Source organism: Wickerhamomyces ciferrii, contig 00279 (assembly GCF_000313485.1).
Source record: "Wickerhamomyces ciferrii WGS project CAIF00000000 data, strain NRRL Y-1031 F-60-10, contig 00279, whole genome shotgun sequence".
Lineage (NCBI taxonomy): Eukaryota > Fungi > Ascomycota > Saccharomycetes > Phaffomycetales > Wickerhamomycetaceae > Hansenula > Hansenula ciferrii.
The window spans coordinates 1-26,916 of NW_011887461.1; the positions used below are offsets into that span (position 1 = coordinate 1).

Below are 26,916 nucleotides of genomic sequence, written 5' to 3' on the forward strand. Positions count from 1 at the left end.
TCTACGAATTTTTTAAGTGCAAATTCCAAAATATGCACAAGTACAGAACGGTGATTGTGGAAATTTAGACGGATTGGGAAATCCATTACATTTGATCTGCAAAAATACACGAGATGGAATTGACAAAATTGATGCCCATTTTACAGTATCTTTGATTAAATTCCTGTTGAAAACTTGTTCAAATTTATCTTGAGAAAAGTTTCTTATGCACTGCAGTTCAAGAAAATAATTAGGCTTTAGTTCAACAGGTGCGTTTAAACGGTAAGTGCTAAGTTTTTGCAGGGGGGCAAGAAGTGTTGAATCTTGATGTTTTCCCATCAGGCTGAAAATTGTGTCAAAGTTATCAATTGAGTTGAAGTTTGAAGAAGGCACTTTCATTTCCAGCTACAAGCTTAAAGGCTAAAAACATCACTGATCATAATGCATATTTTAATAAAGAACATCCAGACAATTTGAAAAGAAACGATGATCATAAATTAGTCTATTTAGCATGATAGAAAAAAAAAAATTTAACACCTCTTCTGAATACCCCATGAGTATAAATGAAAGTAAATTAGCAACATACTAATTTAACAACAAGTTTATACACACTCATACAGTTGTTTAGTCTCCTAGGTTCATACAATTCAATTGATTTGAAGAATCATGTCAAGTGGAACTGAAAAAGTTGGCCGTCAAGGTTCAACAACTGATAATGTTTATGAATTAAATGATGCTAATGCAAATAGATTATCAGATGAAGAAAATCAATCATCAGGATTAAAAGGTAATGATAGTTTAGATGGTGTTGATTCAAAAGCAATTGATGATTATGCTTTAACTAAATCAATTGCATTGAAAAAAACTGAAATTTTAGCTCAACAATATAATACAATTTGGTATAGAATTTTATTATTATTTAGTGCATTTTTAATTGGTTATGGTTATGGTTTAGATTCACAAATTCGTTCAGTTTATACAGGTTATGCAACTTCTTCATATGGTGAACATTCAATGATTGCTACAATTGGTGTTATTAATGCAGTTATTGGTGCAGCTTCACAAATTGCTTATGCTAGATTATCTGATATTTTTGGTCGTTTAGAACTTTTAATTGTGGCAATTTTTTTTTATGTTATTGGTACAATTATTCAATCACAAGCTTTTAATATTCAAAATTATTGTGCAGGTGCAGTTTTTTATAACTTGGGTTATGTTGGTGTGCTAATTGTTGTGTTATTTATTTTATCAGATTTTTCTTCATTAAGATGGAGATTATTTTATTCATTTGTTCCAGCTTTACCTTTTATTATTAATACTTGGATTTCAGGTAATGTTACAAGTGCAGTTGGTCCAATTAAACATTGGTCATGGGGGATTGGTATGTGGGCTTTTATTTTCCCATTATCAGCTTTACCATTTGTTGGATGTATTGTTCATATGAGATGGAAAGCTGGTAAAACTGCAGAATGGAAAGCTATAAAACAACAGAAAACTTTCTATCAATCACATGGTTTAGTTAGCTTTTTAAGAGAATTATATTGGAGAGTTGATATTATGGGTGTTTTAATTTTCACAATTTCAATTGGTTGTTTATTAGTTCCTTTAACACTTGCTGGTGGTATTCAATCAAAATGGAAAACTGGTAAAATTATTGGTCCATTAGTTTTAGGGTTTGTATTATTCCCAATTTTCATTCTTTATGAATCATTTGTTGCTAAATATCCAATGGTTCCATTTAAATTATTAAAAGATCGTGGTGTTTGGGCTGCAATTGCAATTTCATTCATGTTTGATTTTGTGTTTTATATGTATAATGATTATTTATATACCATTTTAATTGTTGGTATGAATCAATCTGTTACATCTGCAACAAGAATTGCATCAGTTTCAACATTTACATCAACTGTTTGGTCATTACCATTTGCTTATATAGTTAAAATGGTTAGAAGATTAAAAGCTTTTATTATATTAGGTTGTTCATTATATTTATTAGGACTTGGTTTATTATATCATTATAGAGGTTATGAATATGCTAAAAATGGTGTTATTGGTGCATTAGTTGTTATTGGTCTTGGTAATACTATGTATTCATATCCAAATACTGTTTCAGTTCAAGCTGTTACTTCACATGATAATATGGCTACAGTTACAGCTATTTTATATACAACTTATAGAGTTGGTTCTGCAGTTGGTAATGCAGTTTCAGGGGCAGTTTGGCAAAATACTTTACCAGGTAAATTAGCAAGACGTTTAAGTCCTTATAATAATCAAACATTAGTTACGTATGCATACGCTAAACCTTATGAATTTATAGTTGATTATCCATATGGTACACCAATTAGAACTGCTGTTATTGAAGCTTATAAAGAAGTTCAAAGAATGGAAACTATTATTGCCTTGGTTTTCTGTGCAACTTTAATTGGATTTGCATTCTTTTTAAGAGATCCAGAATTAACTGATGAACAAGCTCATAATAATTTAGATGAAGGTGAATTAGTTTATACAAAAGGTGGTGATCCAATTGTTGGTTTTGTTAAAAGATTTAGATCGAAAAAGAATTGATTAAAAGATATATAAGTATATATATAATACAATACAGTACAGTTAATAAGTAATTGATTCAATGAATATGATTTTTTTATGAACACCTATAGTACCGTAAGGCCTTATTTAAGCTTAATTAAAACCGTGAGATCATCGTCGAAAACATCGTCTCATCGTCGTAATATATTCATGTAAGTTCTTAACGTTTCTTCGTAAATGTCTATACATTACCAGTGATCGCTTTTTACCAAATCCAGAACATCAATCCGTGTATGTTAGTACGTTAGTATAACACATCAAAGATTTATATCCAAAACAATCAACAACTTAATTCAACCACCAGCTTTACCTCCCTCAAAACACCACTCTCACAATCTAAAACAAACATTCCACCCTTTTTCCAAGATCTTAAACCCTTAAAACTCTTCAAAAAACACAATAAATTATGTATAAATTGATAAATTCTTGTTAAATTCTGTCAATTTTACACGTGTAAAACGGGTTGAACGAGTTTATCACCAAATTAAGAAATTTATATTGTCTTCAATTACAGTAGCTTAACAAAAACAATACCTTTATATGAGAATAATTAACTTGGTTTGAAGGTTTGCTACTTGAAAGACGTTGTTCGATTATGGTATGGTTTGGGTCCGCTCTAGGAGTCCTGGAGGTTGAGTTTACGGTTGGGTATTGGTTAATTGTGGTTGCTTATTGTTGAACGAATAAGATTCATTAGAGATGAGTTCTTAATTGTGGGTTCATATTGACTAGATCCATGTGAAGATTGAAAACCCTATAATCACGCATCTGAGGGTCTTTCAGTACTCAAGTGATAGACATTGCCTGTTATTAATTACATGCTAGACTAGATACATTGATCCTATTGCTGTTGATCATTGATTAAATGATTATGGTTTATCAGTTCAAAAGAAACAAGGGTGGACATCTCTTATTTGGTTTGAAGTATCATGATTTGTTCCAAACGGGTTTCTGGTTATGCAACTGTATATTCCAATGCAACCAACGTTAGTTTAAGACCCTTAATCAGCTGAAAACTTTCAAAAGTAAACCCCAAGAATATTTCATATAAATATAACTTTAGTTCTCTGTGGATCTGATTAAGCTTAAATACATTAGATTTTTTAGATAATCAAGATTATCAATTTGATCAACATGACTTCAACATCAAATGATAAAACTGACCCAATAAAAAATACAATTCATGAAATAACTTCAAATGAATTAAACAAGCAATATTCACAAGATGATGATATTGAAAAATTAGCATCTCATGATGTCCAAAGCCATGAAGATAAAGAATCAATTGAAAAAATCCTTGATGAATATTCAGGAACAAAGTCTATTGTCTTGAAAAAAACTGAGATCTTAGCAAAACAATATAATTCAATTTGGTATAGAAGTTTATTATTATTCAGTGCTTTTTTAATCGGTTATGGATATGGTCTTGATTCCAACATTCGTTATGTTTATACAGGATATGCTCAAAGTGCATATGGTACTCATTCATTAATCTCCACCGTGGGTGTTATTAATGCAGTTATTGGAGGTGCTTCACAATTAGTTATTGCCAGATTATCAGATGTATTTGGTCGTTTAGAATTATTAATTGTTTCAATTGTTTTTTATACAATGGGTACGATTATACAATCACAAGCTTATGATATTCAAAGATTTTGTGCAGGTTCAGTTTTTTATAATTTGGGTTATGTTGGTGTGTTATTAGTTGTTACTTTAATCATTGCAGATTTTTCCACTTTAAGATGGAGATCTTTGTATCAATGTACCACAACATTACCATTTATTATTAATACATGGATCTCAGGGGATATAACTGAAGCTGTTAACCCTTTAGAAAATTGGTCATGGGGGATTGGTATGTGGGCTTTTATATTCCCATTATCTGCATTACCATTTGTTTTGTGTATTTTACATATGAGATTAAAAGCTGGTAAAACAAAAGAATGGAAAATTGTTAAACAACAAAAGACATTTTATCAATCACATGGGATTTGGAGTTTTTTAATTGAATTATATTGGAGATTAGATATTATGGGTATCTTGTTATTAACTGTTTTGTTAGGTTGTATATTGGTTCCTTTAACAGTTGCAGGTGGTGTTACATCAAAATGGGCCCAAGGTGAAATTATTGGTCCTTTAGTTCTTGGTGTCGTCTTAATTCCAATATTTGGTGCATATGAAACATATATTGCACGTTATCCAATGGCATCATATAAATTAATTAAAGATCGTGGAGTTTGGTCAGCATTAATTATAACTTTTTTGTTAAATTTTATGGGATCCATATATGGTGGTTATTTATATACAGTACTAGTTGTTGCAATGAATCAATCAATTAAATCAGCAACAAGAATTGCCATTATATCATCATTTGTCTCTGTTGTTTGGTCACCATTATTTGGTGTTATTGTTGCATATGTTCGTCGTTTAAAATTGTTTATCTTGTGTGGTATTTCATTATTTTTAACAGGATTAGGTTTATTATATCATTTTAGAGGTTATGAATCTTCCAAGAATGGAGTTATTGGTGCAATGGTTGTTATGGGAATTGGTATGACTATGTATACTGGACCTGTTTCATTAACTGTTCAAGCATCAACAAATCATGATAATATGGCTACGGTTATTTCATTATTATATACAGTTTTCAGAATTGGTTCAGGATGTGGTAGTGCAGTCTCTGGAGCTATTTGGTCAAATTTATTACCTAAGAGATTAGAATCTGATTTATCAAAATTTGGGAATTCAACATTATCAACATTTGCATATTTTTCACCATATGAATTTATTGTGGAATATCCATATGGTTCACAAATTAGAATGGCAATGATTGAAAGTTATAGATATATTCAAAAGATGGAAATTACTATAGCTTTGATATTTTGTTCATTAATGTTAATATTTGCCTTTTTATTAAGAGATCCTGAATTAATTGATGAACAAGCACAAAATGATTTAAGTGATGATGAATTGATTAATACTAAAAGTAGTGATCCAATTGCAGATTTGATATTGAAATGGATAAAGAAAGATAAACCAGTTAAGTGAGCTGTACCAAGACAATTGAGGTACTTCTTTATACACCATATTTAAGCTTTTTTTAATATATAATATGAATTATTCCACTGTTTATTGGTCCAAGGGTCTTTGAACTATTGTTTCCAAGATTATTCTTTGATTAATTTTATAGTATTATATATGCAAAGACGTAATACAAACCCCAAAAGGGTAATTCCAATGTTCAAAACTCAAATTTAATCGAATCCCACAAATATCCATCATAACAACGGTGCATTAAACATCCGCAAAAGAACAAAACACTCAACGGTTTTAAATTCAATTAAGCAGCTAGTGAGCATATTCCTAAGCATCATGAGCTGCTGTGCCTAAGAGCTGTTTCGGTGATTGAGAGTATGAGACTTGAGTATATTATGGGTCGGAGGTCCTAAAGAGAGTGGCTAGTGTAAGGGTTCACCAGGGTTCACCAGGGTCCACTGTTAAAAATACCAAAGATTAGTACAGTCAAGACTTACCCCCAGTGGCCTTAGACAGTAATTATCTTGAAACACCCAAATTCATACGATTATTAAAACATTAAAACAGTAATACTAGTTAATTGAACTTGGCTGTTCAGTAGTTCAGTAATGACCATGTTTCTTTTTATATCACCGTTGAGTAATGGGTATAAATGCCTTTGAATCTAGATGCTTTGGAGACTTTGAGACCTTCTATACCTAAGGGATTTCTACACTTGAAAAGATATTTACTAAGTATGGACTACTACATTCCAATCCGTGTCTACTTGAATACCTCTTTGTTCTTAAAGACCATGTTTCCAATACAGTTGCTCTTCTTAACGGTTCTTTTAAAGCGGTGATAAATATTAAGCTTAATTAAATTTCCGTACTTTGAAAATTTTCAGCAAAAAGATTTGCGTTTAACAAAAAAATTTACTTGATTAGAACAGCCATGCATACAAAATTCAATCGTAATTGATGGAATCGATTAAACAACATGCAATACTAGATGCCTTTTATTCAATAAAGTCTTGGTATCTTGCGGAGGTTATGGATTGTAATTTAATTTGTTGTCTGTTCAGCTAATTTCCATGCAATGTATTGGTTTAAACGGTTATGAATGGTTGGAATTAAAGAAAACCAAGGAAAAGAAACTTGAAAGAATAAAGGAATGCTTACATCTTGATACAGTTGTAAATCCCTTTCATGTGGTTATATACGATATCATTAAGGGTTTGATTCTCAAGGGAGTATATAAAGAACAAAGAATCCTGGTTTTGATCAGCTATGTTTTATACCCGTCTTGATCTTTATTATCAATTCAATCTATTAGACAAAAACAACAATGTCTACAAAGAAAGTTGTTGAAGATAATGTTCATGAATTGAATCCAGTTCATTCTGATGATGTTGAATTAAAACAAAATTCATTATCTGATAAAGATGCCATTTCAAAAGATGATGAAGAAGATATTGATGATTCAATCTTAGATTCTTATGCTCATACAAAATCAATTGTTATCAAGAAAACTGAAATTTTATTTAAACAATGTGATTCAAAATTACAAAAAGCTATATTATTCTTTAGTTGTTTCTTAATTGGTTATGGTTATGGTTTAGATTCAAATATTCGTTATGTTTATACTGGTTATGCATCAAGTGATTATGGTCAACATTCTTTAATTGCCACTGTGGGTGTTATTAACGCTGTTGTTGGTGCTGCTTCACAAATGGCTCTTGCAAGATTATCTGATGTTTTTGGTAGATTAGAAATCTTAATCGCCTCTGTTGTTCTTTATGCTGCTGGTACTGTTATTCAATCTCAAGCTTATGATATTCAAAGATTTTGTGCAGGTTCCATTTTTTATAACTTGGGTTATGTTGGTGTTATCTTGATTGTTACAATTATCATTTCAGATTTTTCTTCATTAAGATGGAGAACTTTTTATAAATGTTCAGTTACATTACCATTTGTTATTAATACATGGATCTCTGGTGATGTTTCAAGTGCTGTTGGACCAGACAAGAATTGGTCATGGGGGATTGGTATGTGGGCAATTATTTTCCCTGTTGCTTCATTACCATTAATCTTTGTCATATTACATATGAGATTAAAAGCTGGTAAAACACCTGAATGGAAGGCTTTAAAGAGACAAAAGACTCATTATCAATCAAAAGGTCTTTGGAGTTTCTTAAAAGAATTATATTGGAGAACTGATATCACTGGTATTTTAATTTTAACAGTGATGCTTGGTTGTATCTTGGTTCCTTTAACTCTTGCAGGTGGTGCTAAATCTAAATGGGCAAAAGGTGAAATTATTGGTCCTTTAGTTTTAGGGGTTGTCTTGATTCCAATTTTTGGTCTTTATGAATCTTATATTGCTCGTTATCCATTAGCTGCTTATAAATTAGTTAAAGATCGTGGTGTTTGGTCTGCTATGTGTATTCAATTCTTGTTATATTTCATTGGTACCATGTATAAAGGTTATTTATATACTGTTTTAATCATTGCAATGAATCAATCAGTTAAATCTGCTACAAGAATTAATATTTTACCATCATTTGTTTCAGTTGTGGGGACTCCATTCTTTGGTGTTGTTGTTGCTTATGTTCGTCGTTTAAAAATGTTTATCCTTAGTGGTATTTCATTATATATGGTTGGTTTAGGTTTAATGTATCATTTTAGAGGTTATGAATATTCTAAAAACGGTGTTATTGGTGGATTAGTTGTTATTGGTCTTGGTATGTGTTTATATACCGGTTCAGTTTCATTAACTGTTCAAGCTTCAACATCTCATGAACATATGGCTAGTGTTATTTCATTATTATTAACTGTTTTCAGAATTGGTTCAGCTGTTGCAAGTGCTGTTTCAGGTGCCGTTTGGACAAATTTATTACCAGGTAGATTAGAAAAAGATTTTGAACAATATGGTAATGCAACTTTAGCTAAATTTGCATATAAATCACCATATAAATTTGTTAAAGAATATAAATATGGTTCAGATATTCGTAATTCATTAATTGAAAGTTATAGATATATTCAAAAAATGGAAGTTTTAATTGCATTAGTTTTCTGTGCTGTTATGCTTGGTTGTGCTTTTGCTCTAAGAGATCCTGAATTAACTGATGAACAAGCTCAAAATGATTTAAAAGATGGTGAATATATTGATGCAAAAACTAATGATCCAATTGCAAGAGTTTTCTTGAAATGGAGAGAAGGTAGAAAAAAGGAAAAAGCTCAAGCAGAAGGATCATTATAATCTCATCTACACATACATATACTTATAAATAGCTAATTTAATAATAATACTTGATTTTATGAAATTTATTGTAATGGATAGTTTATACCTATGGTTATTGACCCGATGTTTCACTTACAATTGAATGGCAGATTTGAATACATCATACATATTTAGGCTCTATTCAAAGAGTTTTTTAGACAAAAAAAGCATATGATGGTATAAACAGCCGTCAGGATCCTACTAAACTTATTTATAAGTCACCTAAACCATTAATTGTTGAGTTATTCAAATATTAGTATATCTTTGATTATTTGTGTATTACATAATCAAGATCTCAATATTTTTGTTCGCGAATTTTCTTGATTTCGATTGAATTTCGCCACCAAAGAAAACAAAAAACCACAACAATTCAATTCAATTTACTTCAATTTACTTCAACTCAATTCAATTCAATTCAATCCCAAAAATATGACACAAGAAGAACAAATAGTTATTGATAATGAACCTACTCCGGAAGAGGTCAACAGATTAACAATTGCCAAAATTGAAAATGGTTTCCAATTGGTTTCTAAAACTGTTCAAACTTTTGATCAACGTTATATCTTTAAAACATTAAGAGATTTAGTATCAATTAGAAAACAATTAAATCTTGATGTTTTACAATATTTAATTAATAAATATCTTGATGATGATTATCAAAATTATCTTTTAAAATTTATTGATGGTAAATTGGAAACAAATGATGAATTAAATCAATTTGAAGGTGAAATTTTACCAGAAATTAATTTCTTAATTCATTTATTAGTACAATTTTATTTGTTAGATAAGGGGGAATTATCAAAATTAGATGAATTAAATGTTGAATATATCTTGAAATTGATTAAATTACATAATAGACGTTCATTAGATTTAATTAATGCAAAAATTTGGTTTTATATTTCAAGAACAAAAGAATTATTAAATGATTTAATTTCAATTAGATCTGAATTATTATTAGCATTAAGAATTTCCACCATAAGACATGATGATGAAACTTCAGGTTCTTTAATAACTTTAATATTAAGAAATTATATTTTGGTTCATGATTATTCTCAAGCTTCAAATTTTATTGAAAAAATTGAATTACCAAAACAAGTTTCAAATTCAATTGAAACAAGATATTATTTTTATTTAGCCAAAATAAATTCAATTCAATTAAATTATTCAGATTCTCATGATTTTGTTACTACAGCAATTAGAAAAGCTCCACAAACTACAAATGCAATTGGATTTTTAACTTCTGCATATAAATTAAATGTTTTAATTGAATTATTAACTGGTGATATTCCAGAATTATCATTTTTCCAAAAACCAGGTTTTGAAAAAGTTTTAAAACCATATCAAGATATAACAAAAGCTGTTAAATTAGGTGATTTGAAAATTTTTAATGAAACTTTGACAAAATATCATGATTTATTAATTAAAGATGATAATTATAGTTTAGTTACAAGATTAAGATCAAATGTTATTAAAACAGGTATTAGAATCATTTCATTATCTTATACTAAGATTTCATTAAAAGATATATGTATTAAATTACATTTAGATAATGAATCATCAGCAGAATATATTGTATCAAAATCAATAAGAGATGGAGTTATTGATGCTAAAATTAATCATCAAAAAGGTTATGTTGAAAGTAATGAAATTAAAAATATTTATTCAACAAATCAACCACAAGATCAATTTAATCAAAGAATTAATTTTGTTAATTCTTTACATAATGATAGTATTAAAGCAATGAGATATCCACCAAGTTCAAATAGAACTGAAATTTCAAATAAAAATGAATCTCAAGATGATGAAAATGAATTAATTAATGCATTACAAGAAGATTTTGAAGATGATTTCTTCTGATCCTAGTATTCATATAAATTTTATAAATGTATAAATCTTTTATCAATTTTGTAGTCTATACAAGGAGAATTTAACGCTTTCCAGCTAATCTTAATTTTCCAACATAATTTAAAACTTTTGAACCAAAAAATAAAGTTGGACCTAATAAAATTGTTGATTTACCAATAGTTTGAAAAATTGTTGAACCATAATAATATTGGAAAAAAACAATTTCAAAACTTGAAATTAATCCAATGAAAACTATGGAATAAATTAAATCTAAACCTGATGGGAAATTTTTAAAATTGATTAAACCTTGACCACCCCAAACTAAAATCAATCCACCAAGGACTAAAATAGAACCTGTACTGAAAGTTAATGCAATTTGAGGATTAACTGTTTTTGGAGGTTGTTGGAAAATATGATTAATTTCAGGTAATGATTCAAATCTTTGAGGTTTTTCATAATTACCAAAATTTTTAGAAATTAATTCATTTGTTAATTCAATATCACCAATCTTGGAAAAAATTGGATTAGAGTCTTTACGACTACCAACCAAAAGATCAATTGATAATTTTGAAGAAATTTGAAATAATGAAGGTAATGAATCAAATGAAATCAATAATTTTGCATTAAATTTCCCATCTCCAATTGATTTTAAAATTGGTTTATATGAAGTTTCAACATTTTCTGAGTTTTTCAATCTAATTGAAAGTTGTTCAGGTTGTTCATTACCTAAGATTTGGAAATTTAATTCAACCTTGGAATTTGTTTCATTCAAGATAATTGATTCTAATGATGGTTCATTTTGGGAAAATGTTAATTCTTTATTATTATATTTAGTTAATCCATTTGAGATTTGATAAGCTGAACCCAGCACAGCTAATATGATGAATGATATTAAAGATTGGAATTGCATTATTTGAGAAAATGTTCAATTGGAATCTTAAGCTATACCTAACTTATACCATATCTTTTAAAGAGACGTGTAACTTTGAGATTCTTTTGACAATTTGGTGATTTTTATGAAATTCGAGGGTTAGAAATTTTGTCATGTGAATTTCACGTGCCTGGAATGAAACAATTCCGACTTCGTATAAAATAAAAATATTCATAATTTTTTAGAATTTTCCTGATCTCTCTTGTATAAACTATTCGAATATTATGAAACTTGATAGTTCTGGAAGACCTACTATTATTTTATATTTGGGATGAATAAATTATCGAGGTGACGACGTGTGTTGATCTATTTTTATGAACCTCAGTTCTTTGTCTAATAAGCTGAATATATTGATATAATTAACTTTATACAATGCTTTAATTCAAATGAAATAATATATGTGGTATGTGGTATATCACATTGATTAAAGATATCATATATTGTTGATATCAGCATTGATTAAAACCACAAATCAAATCAACATGAATAATTTGTTTCTTATAGATGATTATCAGATGTTTTCATACATGTTAGATTATTCTATATTAATACATTTTCATTAAATCTTTTTTTTCAATAATACAGACGTAATGTAGCTTGAATATATCCAATATAATTAGTCTATATAACTCTACTTATACATTAAGACCAATTTTATCAATATTATTTACAATCACTACTAGTTACATATATAATCTACCATCACATTGATTAATTAGTTGTGTTACTGTGTACTGTCATCCTGTGATCGCCCCTTTAGTTCGCGAGTTTTAAAAAAAAAATATACCGGCAATGATCTTTGTTTCGACGTTCACTGAATTCTGAACAGCATCAATGGGTTGATATTTCTAAAATCCTTGACCGGACTCTAAGTGTTGTGTTTATCTGATACTAAGAACGCAGGTGAAATGGCTAATCGTTGATCATCTTTGACAGCTTCAAGTAAGTCTTGAGCAAAGATCAGTCGTTAAGAAATTCTTCAAGATATTCATTAATATCCAATCAACATTATGCAACAAAGGGCTTTCATACTCACCAACTGGTAGTTTTCTCCATACTATTATATGATTGAAATTAATGAATTGATTATATGATCACTATGGTTTGTGATCATTCTAGTTTACAAGTGTATTATAATAATAAATGTTGATTGAATATATAGGATTCTGTTTTTGTTTAAACCTACAAAACATTCTATATACAAGATCAATTATATCTTTGATAATGGTTTAAATTGTAATCCATCTTGGTACTAGATCATTATCTATAATATAATTTGAACCGTTTAAGCTTTATAGACGCCAACCTTAATTTAATCACCCCACTTACAAAAAAAACTATATAAAGATCTCAAAAAATCCGGTACAATTTAAAATTCTCTCTGAGTTCCAGATACTATATAACATGAATTTTTAACCATATTGTGATCTATTGAAGAATAATCCAAATACTTTAAACAAATACATTCTGATAATCAAGCCACAGCTTCAATTTTGTACTAAGAGTGTTGTGTATAACTTGAAACTGATTTCATGATTCTACTGCAGAAGCATTGAATACATTCATTAGATGACTTTCGTTGGATTTGAGTTACAGATAATGATTGTTCATTCATCAAATTAGGATTTATAATTAACTTAATATACGTACATTGATTATTTATAAATGAATCATTAGAGAGATCTCATTTGATCATAATGTTCATTATACAATTATCATGTTTCCATTTAATCAGTTGTTTAATTGTAGAACTTATATACAGCTTGTTAATCTTCGGTTTACTATTAACCCGTGAATTAGCCGCCCTGAAAATAAATTTGAAAATCTATTTAAACCCTACAGAATCCTTACTTTTCCTCAAAACTTCAATTAACCAATACCATACCGAACTTTGTTTCTAATTCATCTGTTACTTACATCTCGTGCTTTTTGATCACATTATTAGTGCTTTGGCTAAGTACACACACCATGTTTTAACCGGACCAACAAGATGATATGAGCTTGGTTGAATGCGTTCATTTTATAAATTTAGGTTGTTGTTCATTTTTGATTGATAGACGTTCCAAATGTTGAGCTTAAGTATAGTTCATTATTAGATATTGATTGAGTCATTCAATTGGAAATTCTGTTGATATTAATCATCATGAATTATATATAATTCAATAAATGTTGATCAACGTTATAGATATTGTTTTTGTTCACAAGCTACAATTCAATCTATATGAAGATTATTTCTCATTTTGATATTTTGTTAAACTATATGTAGACAAGATCACAATAAAACTTCTGATCTTTGGTTAGTATTGACCACTTAATTATAATATATAATATTTAATAACTAATTCAAGTTAACCGCTGTGATCAATTACCATATCATTAAATCGAGTTAGCCGCTGTACGGTGAAACACGTTAAATTACACTTACACAAAATCAATAATTTAACTTATATTTCAGATCAATAAAACTTTATTATATCTTTAATATAAATGATAACTCTAGCGTATATATGATTCTGTAATTTTTGTTTGAACTATACGTCAATTAATTATAATAATAGACTATATATATTAACAAGAATATCAATTATATTTTCGTGATAATGATTCCAATTGTAACATATGACGTATCTTATCCTAGTACATGTTTATCTAGCACATGGTATATAATGGTATTCTTATAGACTCTAGATTTGATCCGATTAAGCTTTTATTATAACGCGCCTCCATTCTAATTATTTCACCCCACTTCACTAGAAAATCTATATAAAGATCTCATAAAGTCCTCAATTACAGAATTTTAGAAATAGAGATATACTTATATATAAGCTTGAATATGTCTAAGTATCTACAAGCGGTATATTGGCAATACATTTCTTTGTTAATTATAGTTGATAATGGTTTCTGCTATGTTCGATGGTGATATGATCAACGTACAATTCTTTGTTGCAGCCTTTAATCTTGAACGATTTACTAGAATTTGTATGAAATTCTCTTGGGTTATTGAAATTTAATCGTTAATTCAGTTTTCATGAATTAGTTACAATGATTGTTTACTCAGATCTTGATTACATGTTATAAACTTAATATACATATTGATTACTTATGAATGAACCATTAGAAGAGTCTTTGTTGGATTTGATTAATGTTCATTATACTAAGAATCATGTTTACATCTTTTCAATTGTTTGATTGTAGAACAGCTTATCTGATCCCTTTTACAAACTACCTTTTCTAAGCTATTAATTACAGTACACTACTTTGTTTAAGTTAGCGCCGCCATGAAATTCATATTTAAACTGCGAAAAATCCTTAATTTTCTTAAATTTCAATTTGATATATCTGAACTTTTCTAGTGTGTTGTTTGGTGTTATGAGATGATTGAAAAATAGGTTCTTATATTTAAAGGACCTTTCGATCATTGATGTTATTGATCTTTTTAACTCATTATTAATTGAGTGGCGGTGAAGTCAAGCTCAACCAGGTTAATTTTGAATATGTTTTTGATCTATTTTGAAAAAGTTATTAATGTAAAAAGGTTCAGATCTTTTCTTGTTTCTCTACAATAATGTTTTTCAGAACAGTTCAGGTACTGCTGACGTTTTAAATCTTTGAGATACAGTCATCGTTAAGTTTTTTGATTAAGTTAATGATTATTCAATGAACTTTGTTGATACTGATCATTGCATTCAATTCAATAAATGTTGATCAAAACTTATAGATTTTGTTCTTGTTCCCAGCTACAATTCAATTTCTATAAAAAGATCAATTTCCATTTTGATATATATTGCTTTCAATATTGTAGATTGTAGATACCACATCCTCTGTTCTGTTCTATAAATTCATATATAGGTATAATAACTTCAAGTATAGAGAACTAGTATAGTAAATTTGAATTAAGCGCTGTGATTAATTAAGTCATGCAATATACGAATTAGCCGCTAGGTGTACCATAGCTAGTTTTTACAAAGTCAACCACAAAGTCAAAAGTTTAAAATTTCAAATGAAGTTTATTATATAAAAGATTTGTACGATCCGTTTGCAATACTATAGTTTTCTTAAATCTTAATTTCATTCGATCCGTTCTATCTCGATTAATACATTTGAAGGGAAATCCAATGGTGGTAAAAATGAAGATACTAATCAGTAACTTTAGGATAGTTTTATAATTTATCAGTTTAATATCATGACCATGTATAGTACTATACATAAAGATTAGATATCATCTACATTTTGGTTAAAAAGTCCTATAGATAAATTTTCCAAATGTCTAATGTTTAAATTGAATAAATGATTGATTGGATTTATAGATATATGAACTTGAAGAAACTTTAAGTGAATCTATATTGAAAATCATCTTTAACTTTTATAAATCATAACTAATATTGTAGCATATAATGATTAGGACTATAGATCAAATTAACATCCATGATTATCACCGTAGTATGTATAAAGTTTTATCAACCTCAAATCTGTTATTTGTGTTCAGTGGATATTCAAGTGAATTGAGACCTTCAAATTGTTTGTTCAAGTAGCATAACACCAGGAAATGCTTCCACGGGAGTACTAAGCAGGTTAAGAATTTTGTCAAAACAAATCATTTCAGCAGATATTTAAAGACAACACTATCAATTTCTCTTTGATCTATAGCCCTATAGCTTTCTGAGCATACAGTTATCATTCCATGTTCAATATTATATGTGCATGTTTGGTTTGAATAATGGGAAATACAAAACCTAGTGAAATTGACCTCTTGACAAAGACAAAAACCAAAAACATCACCACATTTGTTAAATCTGCATGTTCAATGTTTTGTGAAGCACTTAAACGTTACCTATACTTTTATGAAGATATGAACAATATGTGTATTAGAAATAGGAAAATCTGCATATCCTTTATTAAAAATTATATCGACCCGAAATTTACCGCGAATATTGAAAAAAATGTATAAATCTTTCAAGATCCCCCTTATAATTTTGATCTAAATATCTATATTAACATGATAACATATTATCTTGTTAGCTGTTAACTTGTTGATTATCTTATTATCTTTGATCCTGTTTCTATGTCTTAATTTGGGCTGCTTTAAGTATAATGATCTATTAAACAATACTAACTTCTTCTTGGAAATCAAGAGTGCATCTTATACATTATAAGAATCTTTCAAAACAAATTCATATAAGAACTATATATGGTTGATGAGTTTAACACTAGGAATCTAGTTGATTAAAGTAATCACTACATGATATCATCAATCAATTCTTTATGAATTATAATCAACGTTGGTTGGATGTATAGAAATATTCTGTTTTTGTTTAAAGCTACAAACCATTCTATATACGTGATCAATCTTATTTTTGATATAAAGATGTTGTTGTTCAATCGTAATCTATAGATCTTAGTATAGATAATTATCAGCTAAATACCAACATATAATTGATCTGATTGAGCTTTATAGTCCTTAATTTAAACTATACTTAAATTTTACTTATTTCACCCCACTTCAGATAAAAAATTTATATAAAGATCTCAAAACATCCTCCAAGTATCTCAAATGAGATTTAGCTAGATCTATTTACAAAGTTTAAAGTCACCAACATAGGACAACCATATTAAAATATGTTTAATTGATCTATAATTTGCTTCTTTTTATGGTCAACCATCCTTCATCATTATTAAATTAGTATACTATGGAACGTCAAAGTATGTTTCTCGGATCTTCTATATACTCATTGATTACTGATAGATTTGAGCTGCGACGTAATGATTGTTTATTCAGATTATTATGATTGAAAGCTATAAACTTAATATACACATTGATTATTTATAAATGAATCATTATAAGGGTCTTTTGTTGATCTTAATGTTCATTATAAACGTATCATGTTTCAGTTTTATGATCAATTATTGAATAATTGTAGACTAATTTGATATACAATTGTTAATTTTCGGTTCAATATACTTATCGCGTACGTTACGTTAGCCCCCCTAGAAATTGAATTTTTTGAAATTCTATTTAGACCATACAGGATCCTTAGTTTGAATATCCGATCAAGATTTTAATGCATCAATATATGATAAATTTTAACAACCTTCATCTCGTCTTTCATCTTTTACTTACATCTCGTGTTTTTGTGGTAGGTTAACCTGATCATATTCATTATTTAACCCTTCAACCATCAATGTATTACACGTTTGGTCAAATAGGTTTTTTATAGGTAAAGAGTTGTTTTTTCTCATGATTAATGGACCCAACATGTATCATTATACGTATAATTCATGTTTTATAAAATACTGATTGATTCATATTCAATTGGAAATCAGTTGATAATATAATCATCATGAACTATATACAACTCAATAAACGTTGATCAACTTATAGATCGATATTTGTTTTTGTTCACACTACAATTCAATCTATATAAGGATCATATTTAATTTTGACATTGAATTCAATTATATATTGTAGATTACAATCAAACTTCTGATCTTTGGTTTTACTCTTATATCATGTACGATACCTGATTTCATTGACCGCTGTGATTAATTACCATACTTATATTAATGTATCATTGTTTACTTATAGAATTAGCCGCTGTGTAAAACAAACAGCTTACACAAAATCAATAATTTTAACGCGCGTTAATGAAAATTTATATATAAATACATGAGATCTCCCGTACTGGAAATTAGTTATACTTTATGATTTGTTCAAACTAGAATCGAATAATATTATATGTGATTTTCTCCCAGATCATTAAAGTTTTGATTAGATCTATTTCCCTCTATATGAGCTGAAGCGCCATTCTCCAATTAATTTAAGTGAATTATAACTATTAACAAAGATTAGATTTCTGCATTTTGGTTATATTAATTATAAAATCTCATGGATGAAAACCAAATGTCTAATGTTTAATTAAATAAATGATTGATTGAATTTATAGATATGATCTTGAATATTAAGCTTCAAGTCAATCTATATATTGAAGATCATCTTTGTCTTCAACAGATATTTCATTGATTGTAGAAACAATAATAAATCATGATATAGATCTACGCTCAACTTACAGTTCATGGTTATTATAACTGACTTTAACTAACTATTCTATATCAGTAGAAGACACTTTACGTTATGATTATATCACATCTACCGCTGATTTTCAACTGTTGTACTATGAAATTATCCTAATTGTGGTACCAAATTATAACGATATTTCAACTTCAATTAACCGCCATCGTTTGTATTTGTGTACATCAAATTATTAGTAATTAATAAAAATTATATAAAACGTCAAAACCCCCATATATATGCTTTCCAATAGATCTATTGATCTCAATATAAACATTAATATCGGTATTTATATTCTTATATGTGGACATGTTGATGTTTATTTCATTAGTTCTATGGGAAATGGTAAATTTTTGTTCAATGAGTTTTGTACGTATGCAATATCCATCCTTTTGAATTTTTTTAACCAATATAAATTATATTTATGCAATTGTGGAATTGTATGGACTTTTATTCATTATAATTACATACTTATATAACAAGATTTCAATACAATTAAATTAATAAATAATGATTTTGGTATGATTTTGAATTGATCTAGTTTGATCATTTGATCTATCCATTAAATCATTTCTCAATTTTAAAATATAATTTGTAGTTTCATTGTGAATGTAGTACCATATAACTTAGTTGATGTAATATTTTGTTGATTGAGTGTATGTATATTTGATATTAAATCTTTTCATATATGCCAATTAATTCATCTTCTCTTCAAATCAATAATAATTCAAAATTAGCTAAGGTGATGCTATAACGTTACCAACTGAATTTAGATAATTGAAAGTATTGATTTATCAAACGTGCTATATGTGGTGACTGATCATCCTATTGAACTTTGTTCATTGAGTTTCCCAAATATATCAATAGTTTACAGATCCATATGATTTTCCTGGTCAACAAGATAGCACCCGATCCTTAATTTTCACAGCTAATTGAGCCCCCTATGGAGATCCCGCGCCAAAAAATTTCAAAATTTTATAAATGGAACTTTTCAGTAGCGCCTAGTTGATTTTTTATCTTCTGATCATCCTTTCATTTGACTCTTGTATTTTTCATTTATGTTTCTGGTTGATTACTTTGACTATGATTGACTACAGCAATTAACTTTATTAATTATCCATATTCAGCTAATTAAAACCATTCGTGATTGCATTAAAAACTACATTCAACCATTCAGATCATGTCGATTATTGGTTATTATATTATCTGATTTTATTTGTGATTCATTGAAGTTCCAATTCAAATTATTACTAGTTGGGATTTATTTATCTTGATTTCATTCATCAATAAATAATCTTATGATAATTATAATAAATGACGTTGATTGAATATATAGAATTCTGTTTTTGTTTAAAGCTACAAAACATTCTATATACTAGATCAATTTGATTTTTTTGATTTATGATGTTATTTAATATTGTAATTAACTACATGTATAGTTTTACAGATCATCATCATTAATACTTGATATAATCACAGTATTTCTTAATTGCTATATGACGTTATTGTTTAATTCTAATTTAGCCGCTATATAATTAGTGTACTATTAATTCACCCCACCTGGCCTTCAAAAAGTTAATATAAATATTACAATATATTCCTGATTTTCAAATTAATTAATTTTAACGATCGCTTTGTTTTTATTTAAAGATCACCTAAATATTTTGGAACTACTTGATCTCAATAAATATTGTGAATTACATTCTGACGTGCGAGTTTTTTTAATGGTTAGTTGCAGTATACTTTATAAGTTAACTAATACTTGAACAATATTGATAGTGATCCCTATGTCTTAACATATAACTTTAAGCTACAATGATTGTTTGGTTATCATGATTAAAAGTTATATACTCAAATCTACACATTAATGATTATTTATAAATGAATCATTAGCTGAAGGATCTTTATTGGATTTGATTAATGTTCATTATACAATTATCATGTTTCCATTTTATTAGTTTAATTGTAGAAGTTGTATATCTTATATCTTAAGTACTGATAACCTTGTAAAATTAGCCGCTGTGTACCAAAACTAGCTTATAAAATCAGCCACAAAATCACTTTTAACATTTCAAATGAAAATTTTATATATAATTGAGACACTTCGATACAATTAAATTGATTTTAACAAGTTCTAGGATTTTCCAATCGTTCATTTAGATTGTTTTTAATTGATTGTACAATTAAGTACAAATACAACTCCGGATCTCAAAATTTTCCAACTCTTCTGTATACCTTTCGTTTTCCATTAAGTTTTTTGTGTTTAAATTAAAATACCTATAGTATACATAAAGATTGGATTTGTACAATTGGGACGTTATATTACAAGTTTTTATGAAGTCCAAATGTCTAATGCTTAAACTACAATAAATGATTGATTAAGGATATGGATGTGAGCTTGAAGAAACATCAAGTCAATCTATATTAAAGATCATCTTTAACTTTTACAAATCATCAATTGTAGCTGCACATAATCTTATTAATTATAGATCTCATTCATATTTAACACATCTATATTATTGATTATATATTGGGATCTTTATCGGCATTATACCATTAAAATTGTATTAGATTTCAATTCTTCATTTAGCCGCCGTCAATTATATGTATTTGTGTACATCAAATTATAAAAATTATAAAAATTATAAAGGATAATATCATTAATATTCACCAAACATTTCATATTACTTCCTTCGATAGAATTGATCTGTAACAATTGAGCCATTATATAGCTCTCTTTTCTTTGATAAATCTTTTTATCCCCTTGGTCTTTTTCTGGGTTCTTGGTACTACTGTTAACGTGAAATATTGGTTGATATTCTATGGCATGTATGATATTGTTAATTAATAAATTATCTTATGTTATAATTATATAAATTATGATTTCAATTAATTAAATAAATGATGATTTTGGTATATGGTTTATATTGATCTTTAATTTGATCATTTGATCTATACTTATTGAATCATTTTTAACTTTTGATTGTGATATTTGTAGATGCTCTATGAGTGTAAAAAATCAATAGAATAAACTTGGTTGATGTAATATTATAATGATGGAATGATTGGTTTTTTGAATTCCTTATCTGACCTTCCATATAGCGATCCATTCATATCTTCTATTGAATTCAATAATCATTTCAAAATTAGCCACAGTGATGCTATTATGATACCTTTAGTTGAAAGTCATGTATAAAAACCACACAAAAAGGGTAGATAAACTGAAAACATTAATTGATCAAACTGCTGTTTGAACCCTTATTCAAATCAATTATAACCCAAACATCAATGATTAACATATAATTGTAGCCAGTCTAATTATGGAAGGTAATCAAAAGTTTGGAATTGCTATAGCTTGTTCATACAATATTAACTTGAACCATCATGAATTTGTCGATTGTATTATAGTATTTATGTTGGGTTACTATTAATATTAGGTATTCGAAAACATGATTGATCTATTCTCAAAAATTACAAATATACCCAATATAAAATTCCCGGCAGCGCGCGGGTGATCAAAAAATTACCCGCGATCGGGCATTTAAAAAAAAGATAATAAAAGATTCAACAATTCATCACCGATTATGTACAAAGTTGAAACGTGCTTAATGAGTATAATTATTATCCTTCAATGAGCGTGATTTGAACAGCCTATACTCACAAAAGTTATTGCATTCATTGTTAATTTGTTCCTCTTAAACTTTTGGATTATTATGCTTTTATTGCAGATGTATTTCAATTAGGCAAGAATCAAAATATTAACGTTTTTTAGCTAATGTTGATCATTATGACTGTTTAATGATTTAAATCGTTACATTTATATCTTTTTAATTATCAGCTTGAGTTGTTCCATTTGATAGTATAATTTATTAAAAATTACCAAAAAAATTTAAAAAATTATAAGATTAAAAATGATAAATAAACCAAATGAAGTCAAATATCATCAGTTAAGACTAGTCCATGATATATACTATCAATAAAGGGGTTATATTTACATTTGCAAGTTGTTCAATTAGCAAATTTGAATATAATATCCAATACACAAAGTGGTCTATTATACTTGAATCATATTGATTGTAATTAATCAATTGTTCTTGTATGGAAAGATCATGAATTTCCTTTTTCAGAATTAATTATATAAAGTAGCTACATGTGATCTGCGCAATTATAATACAAACTTTAATTTACCCCTTTGAAAAATAAATATATATATAAACAACCAAAGATCCTTAAATTTTTAAAGAAAGACCAAATCAAGTGCAATTGCTCATGAGTTTGTGATTCTTGGTCTTATCAAAGCTTATGGAATAACAATTATAATTATATTTTGGAAGTGATGCTTATAGTGTTCAGTTTAACTAATTCTGTTATCTCGAATATATCACTAAGTCTACTCTACATTTGAGTTAGTTCATCATATATGTACCTGGTGATGGAAAGTCATATACTTAATATTTGCTTGAAATACTGATTTAGTTATCACAGTTTCATTTATACAAGGTTGAATATATTAATAAATGTCGATTTAGGTATAGATCGTTTTTGATATTGTTTAACTTACAATTCAAGTTTTATACACTAGATCTTTATCCTTTTTGAAATTGGCTATATCCTGTAGACAACACATGGTATAAACAATATTTAATTAATTAATTGTAAATGATCAAGTCAGTTGATACATGAATTAAAAGTTATTCGTATTTATCATTTGATCAATTATCTTAGATCTTGAAGAATATAGTAGATCTTTCTTTAGTAAATATTCTTGTAACTCATTCTGTGATCCATCATCTCGACCTTATACATGCAAATATATGGGAACAACGAGTTGAAATGATTCTCCAGCAATACTTATATACTAGTATTTAGATTTCATTAAAGTCCCTGAAATTTGAGTTACATTTAACAAGGTAATTTCTTGATCCAGTTATTACCGAAATAGTACTAGAAGATCCATGCCCCCCTTAAAAAATTTCTATATAAACTTCAATAAATCCTCAATTAATTAGTTTAATCCTATTATATATATAAATATTATTAGTTTTGCAAATATTACTTATACTAGTTTCTAGTACTTAATCTCGATGAACAACATCAGTGATGCAGTTTATTATTGTTTTGCAGTTGCCTATATTAATTAGACAATTTTTTTTGACATAACGTTTAATTGTCTGGTCTTTTTAATTGATTTGCTAATTATATCACTTGATCTATTGAACTTACGATGTTACAAATTCTACTCTTGTTTATGAGTTCTATCGATTGTTTATTAAGATCGTGATGTCTAAAAGCTATAATTAATATACAGATTGATTATTTATGAATGAACCATTTTGAAGATCTTTATCTGGATCTGATTAATGTTCTTTATTAAGAATCATGTTTCTATTTTATCAATTGTTTTGACTGTAGCTATTAGCTTATATTTGGTTAGAAGGCCGGCCCTGATATAATTAACTATATACTCGACGTCGTGATCATTAGCCGCTGTGTCGAAATTATATTTGAAAACTATATAAATGATAAAAAACCCTGATCAATTTTTCATTTAATTCTATTCTTAATATATCCATTTAATAATAACAAATTGGTTTACGGTTAATATAATTTTCAATATCGATGAATGTTTAAACTAGTACTGTCAAATCTTTGTCAATTATATGATATACGCCCTCTCAAATTTATTCAATATAATATAATTCAATTATTAATGCAGCAGTAATTTGGATCCGTCAGCTGATCTATAAGTTAACTTAATGATGAACCATGATCGTTTTCAAATACTTTATTTTATGCATTTGATCAATTTTGATCATATTATTATTATTATAGTGTTACTAATGAAAGTTGATATAGTTCAATAAATGTTGATCAGATTATAGATATTGTTTTGTTCACTACAATTCGATCTATTTTCAAAGATCATTCTTCATTTTAATATTGATTTGTTGAGTACGTAGGTATTATAAGCACAACTTGAACTGTTCTATATAGTTAAACAATAGCTATATTCTTACGTGGATACCTATAATTCCATTAACCGCTGTGACTAGGTTCGATTTCCAATTAATAATGTATCGACTAAACCAAATTAACCGCTACGTACCAAAACACCAGTTGTATATAAAGGCCAACGTCCACAAAGCCAATTTTTTGAAAGTTTTCACAGATGAAAGAATTTATATACATTATAAGTACCTAGATTAAGAATCTGATTTCATTTTATGAATTGGAGGGATCAGCTATTTTGTAATTAAGTATTATCATCATTTTCAGCTATATATTGGATTTGTCTCTTGGTGCTTCACCATTATCATGGACCTACTTGACCTTCTACACCTGAACGTGGCATCATCATGGACTTTTAATGCGGGTCGTACACCTAGTTGGAATATATTATTGAAATAAGCTATAAGTTTATACAAGTTTTGGTGTTAATTAGGACCTCCAATTACTGTTTAATATAATTTCATTATAAATAGATGATTGAATTGTATTTATAGATTTGACTTGGAATCCAATTTTAAGTCAATCTATATTGAAAATCTTATTCAACTTTTATGAATCATCAATTGTAGTATTTCAATTCACTGAATAAATGATCGTCATCTTGGTATGGCTTTCTATACTGATCTTTAATTTGATCATTTGATCTTCACACGTTGATTCATGTTTATCAAAATGTTGTGATATTTGTAGATCTTGTAGCAGTTGTAAAGTCAATAGCATAAACTTTGGTAATGTAATATATTATGATTTTTCATTGTGATAGACCTAATATCCTTTCTATATCAATCAATAAATATTTTATTGATGTCAATAAGCTTTTAAAAATCAACCACACTGATGTTGTTATGATACCTTTAATTGAAGGATTGAAGATGTTGTGTAAGAACACCACACCACTAGATAATAGAAAACATTAACTGATCAAACTACTGTTTAAGCTCTTGATGTTTAAATGCATTGTCCAAATATTAATGAGTACATAATTGTGATTTGTAACCTGTCTTACCCAAAAGATCAGTTTGAATTTTAGGTCTATACTTGATTCATATCATAGATAATCATAACAGGTCGCGAGCCGGCAGCAGTAGCAGCAGCTTATTTAGGTACTAGTACCTACTAGTAATAATATTAATATTAATTAATTAAAAAATTTACCCGGGTCACCCATCCCGCATCCCTTGATTTGACGTATGAAGAAAGTTTCTTTATTAGCTACAGCAAAACATGAAGCTATTAAGGTTGCACATCTAACTAAATTTTTAATTTAGAAATGCTTTCCCTAGAGTGACTTTTCCGTGGACCATAATTAGAGTAGAAAATTCTAATTCCACTGAACTCAATATTTATCATATGCCTTTGTTTTAACTTGAATGTCAAGAATCAACTTCACATACATTTACAAGTTGCTCATACATTTTTGAATATAAATTTCAATACACAAAGTGATCTTATATACTTGAATCATATTGATTGTAATTAATCAATTGTTCTTGTATAGAAGGATCATTATTTACCTTTTTTTCAATCAAATTCTATATAGCTGTAGCCGTTAATATTAATCACTATATTAATACTTATAGATCACTTTCCAATCTCAATAAAACAAATATCAATTGTAGACGTCTTTCCTATAGATCCGATAATTCGATATAATGGAGAATCGATTTTGTGTAATCCATTTACAAGAATCAGATTCAATATTAGCCGCTGGGGTTTAAAACTATATAGAAGCTTCTGTACAGCTATAAAGATTATTAGTTAACCACAAAACCAAAATTAACCAGCTTTCAAGTTTAAGACTTAATTTCCATATATAAATACAGCTTGATATCTCTCAGTTTTCAATTATACATGGATTTTTTTATTTAATCTTCTCGATATAACATCAAAGTTCCTTATTTTCAAGTTTATCAACATGCAATCTCTATTGAATTAGTTTCACGAGGAGCTCGATAATTACTAACCTTTCTATAAATAATTTTCATATTTGAGATTGACGTCATTAGCCTAATTATGTTTAATATTTATGTTTAATGTTGATTTAAATTAAAGTATATAATAATTGATCAGATTTATAAATATATGACAGCTTGAAGAGATTTTGAGTCAATCTATATTGAAGATCATATATCTTGACTTTTATAAAACATCAATTGTAGTATAAATCTTATTCATAATATTATTATAGATTTTATATTCAGTA

At 27.9% G+C, this 26,916-nt stretch overlaps 5 protein-coding genes across 5 annotated transcripts; 4 read left to right on the plus strand and 1 right to left on the minus strand.

Annotated features, from left to right (window-relative positions):
• Positions 1-645: 645 nt before the first annotated feature.
• BN7_6488 (Siderophore iron transporter) lies at positions 646-2,544 on the plus strand (the record flags this gene model as incomplete). The annotated part of the gene is made up of 1 exon (XM_011272950.1): positions 646-2,544. One exon carries the CDS (start codon positions 646-648, stop codon positions 2,542-2,544), a length of 1,899 nt encoding a protein of 632 aa, XP_011271252.1.
• Positions 2,545-3,699: 1,155 nt separating this feature from the next.
• BN7_6489 (Siderophore iron transporter) lies at positions 3,700-5,613 on the plus strand (the record flags this gene model as incomplete). The annotated part of the gene is made up of 1 exon (XM_011272951.1): positions 3,700-5,613. The coding sequence occupies one exon, from the start codon at positions 3,700-3,702 to the stop codon at positions 5,611-5,613; it is 1,914 nt and encodes a 637-aa protein (XP_011271253.1).
• A 1,314-nt stretch (positions 5,614-6,927) lies between these two features.
• Positions 6,928-8,841, plus strand: BN7_6490 (Siderophore iron transporter; the record flags this gene model as incomplete). The annotated part of the gene is made up of 1 exon (XM_011272952.1): positions 6,928-8,841. One exon carries the CDS (start codon positions 6,928-6,930, stop codon positions 8,839-8,841), a length of 1,914 nt encoding a protein of 637 aa, XP_011271254.1.
• Positions 8,842-9,291: 450 nt separating this feature from the next.
• On the plus strand, positions 9,292-10,719 carry RPN3 (proteasome regulatory particle lid subunit RPN3; the record flags this gene model as incomplete). Its single annotated transcript, XM_011272953.1, has 1 exon — positions 9,292-10,719. One exon carries the CDS (start codon positions 9,292-9,294, stop codon positions 10,717-10,719), a length of 1,428 nt encoding a protein of 475 aa, XP_011271255.1.
• Positions 10,720-10,789: 70 nt separating this feature from the next.
• Positions 10,790-11,617, minus strand: SWP1 (dolichyl-diphosphooligosaccharide-protein glycotransferase; the record flags this gene model as incomplete). Its single annotated transcript, XM_011272954.1, has 1 exon — positions 10,790-11,617. The coding sequence occupies one exon, from the start codon at positions 11,615-11,617 to the stop codon at positions 10,790-10,792; it is 828 nt and encodes a 275-aa protein (XP_011271256.1).
• Positions 11,618-26,916: the final 15,299 nt, after the last annotated feature.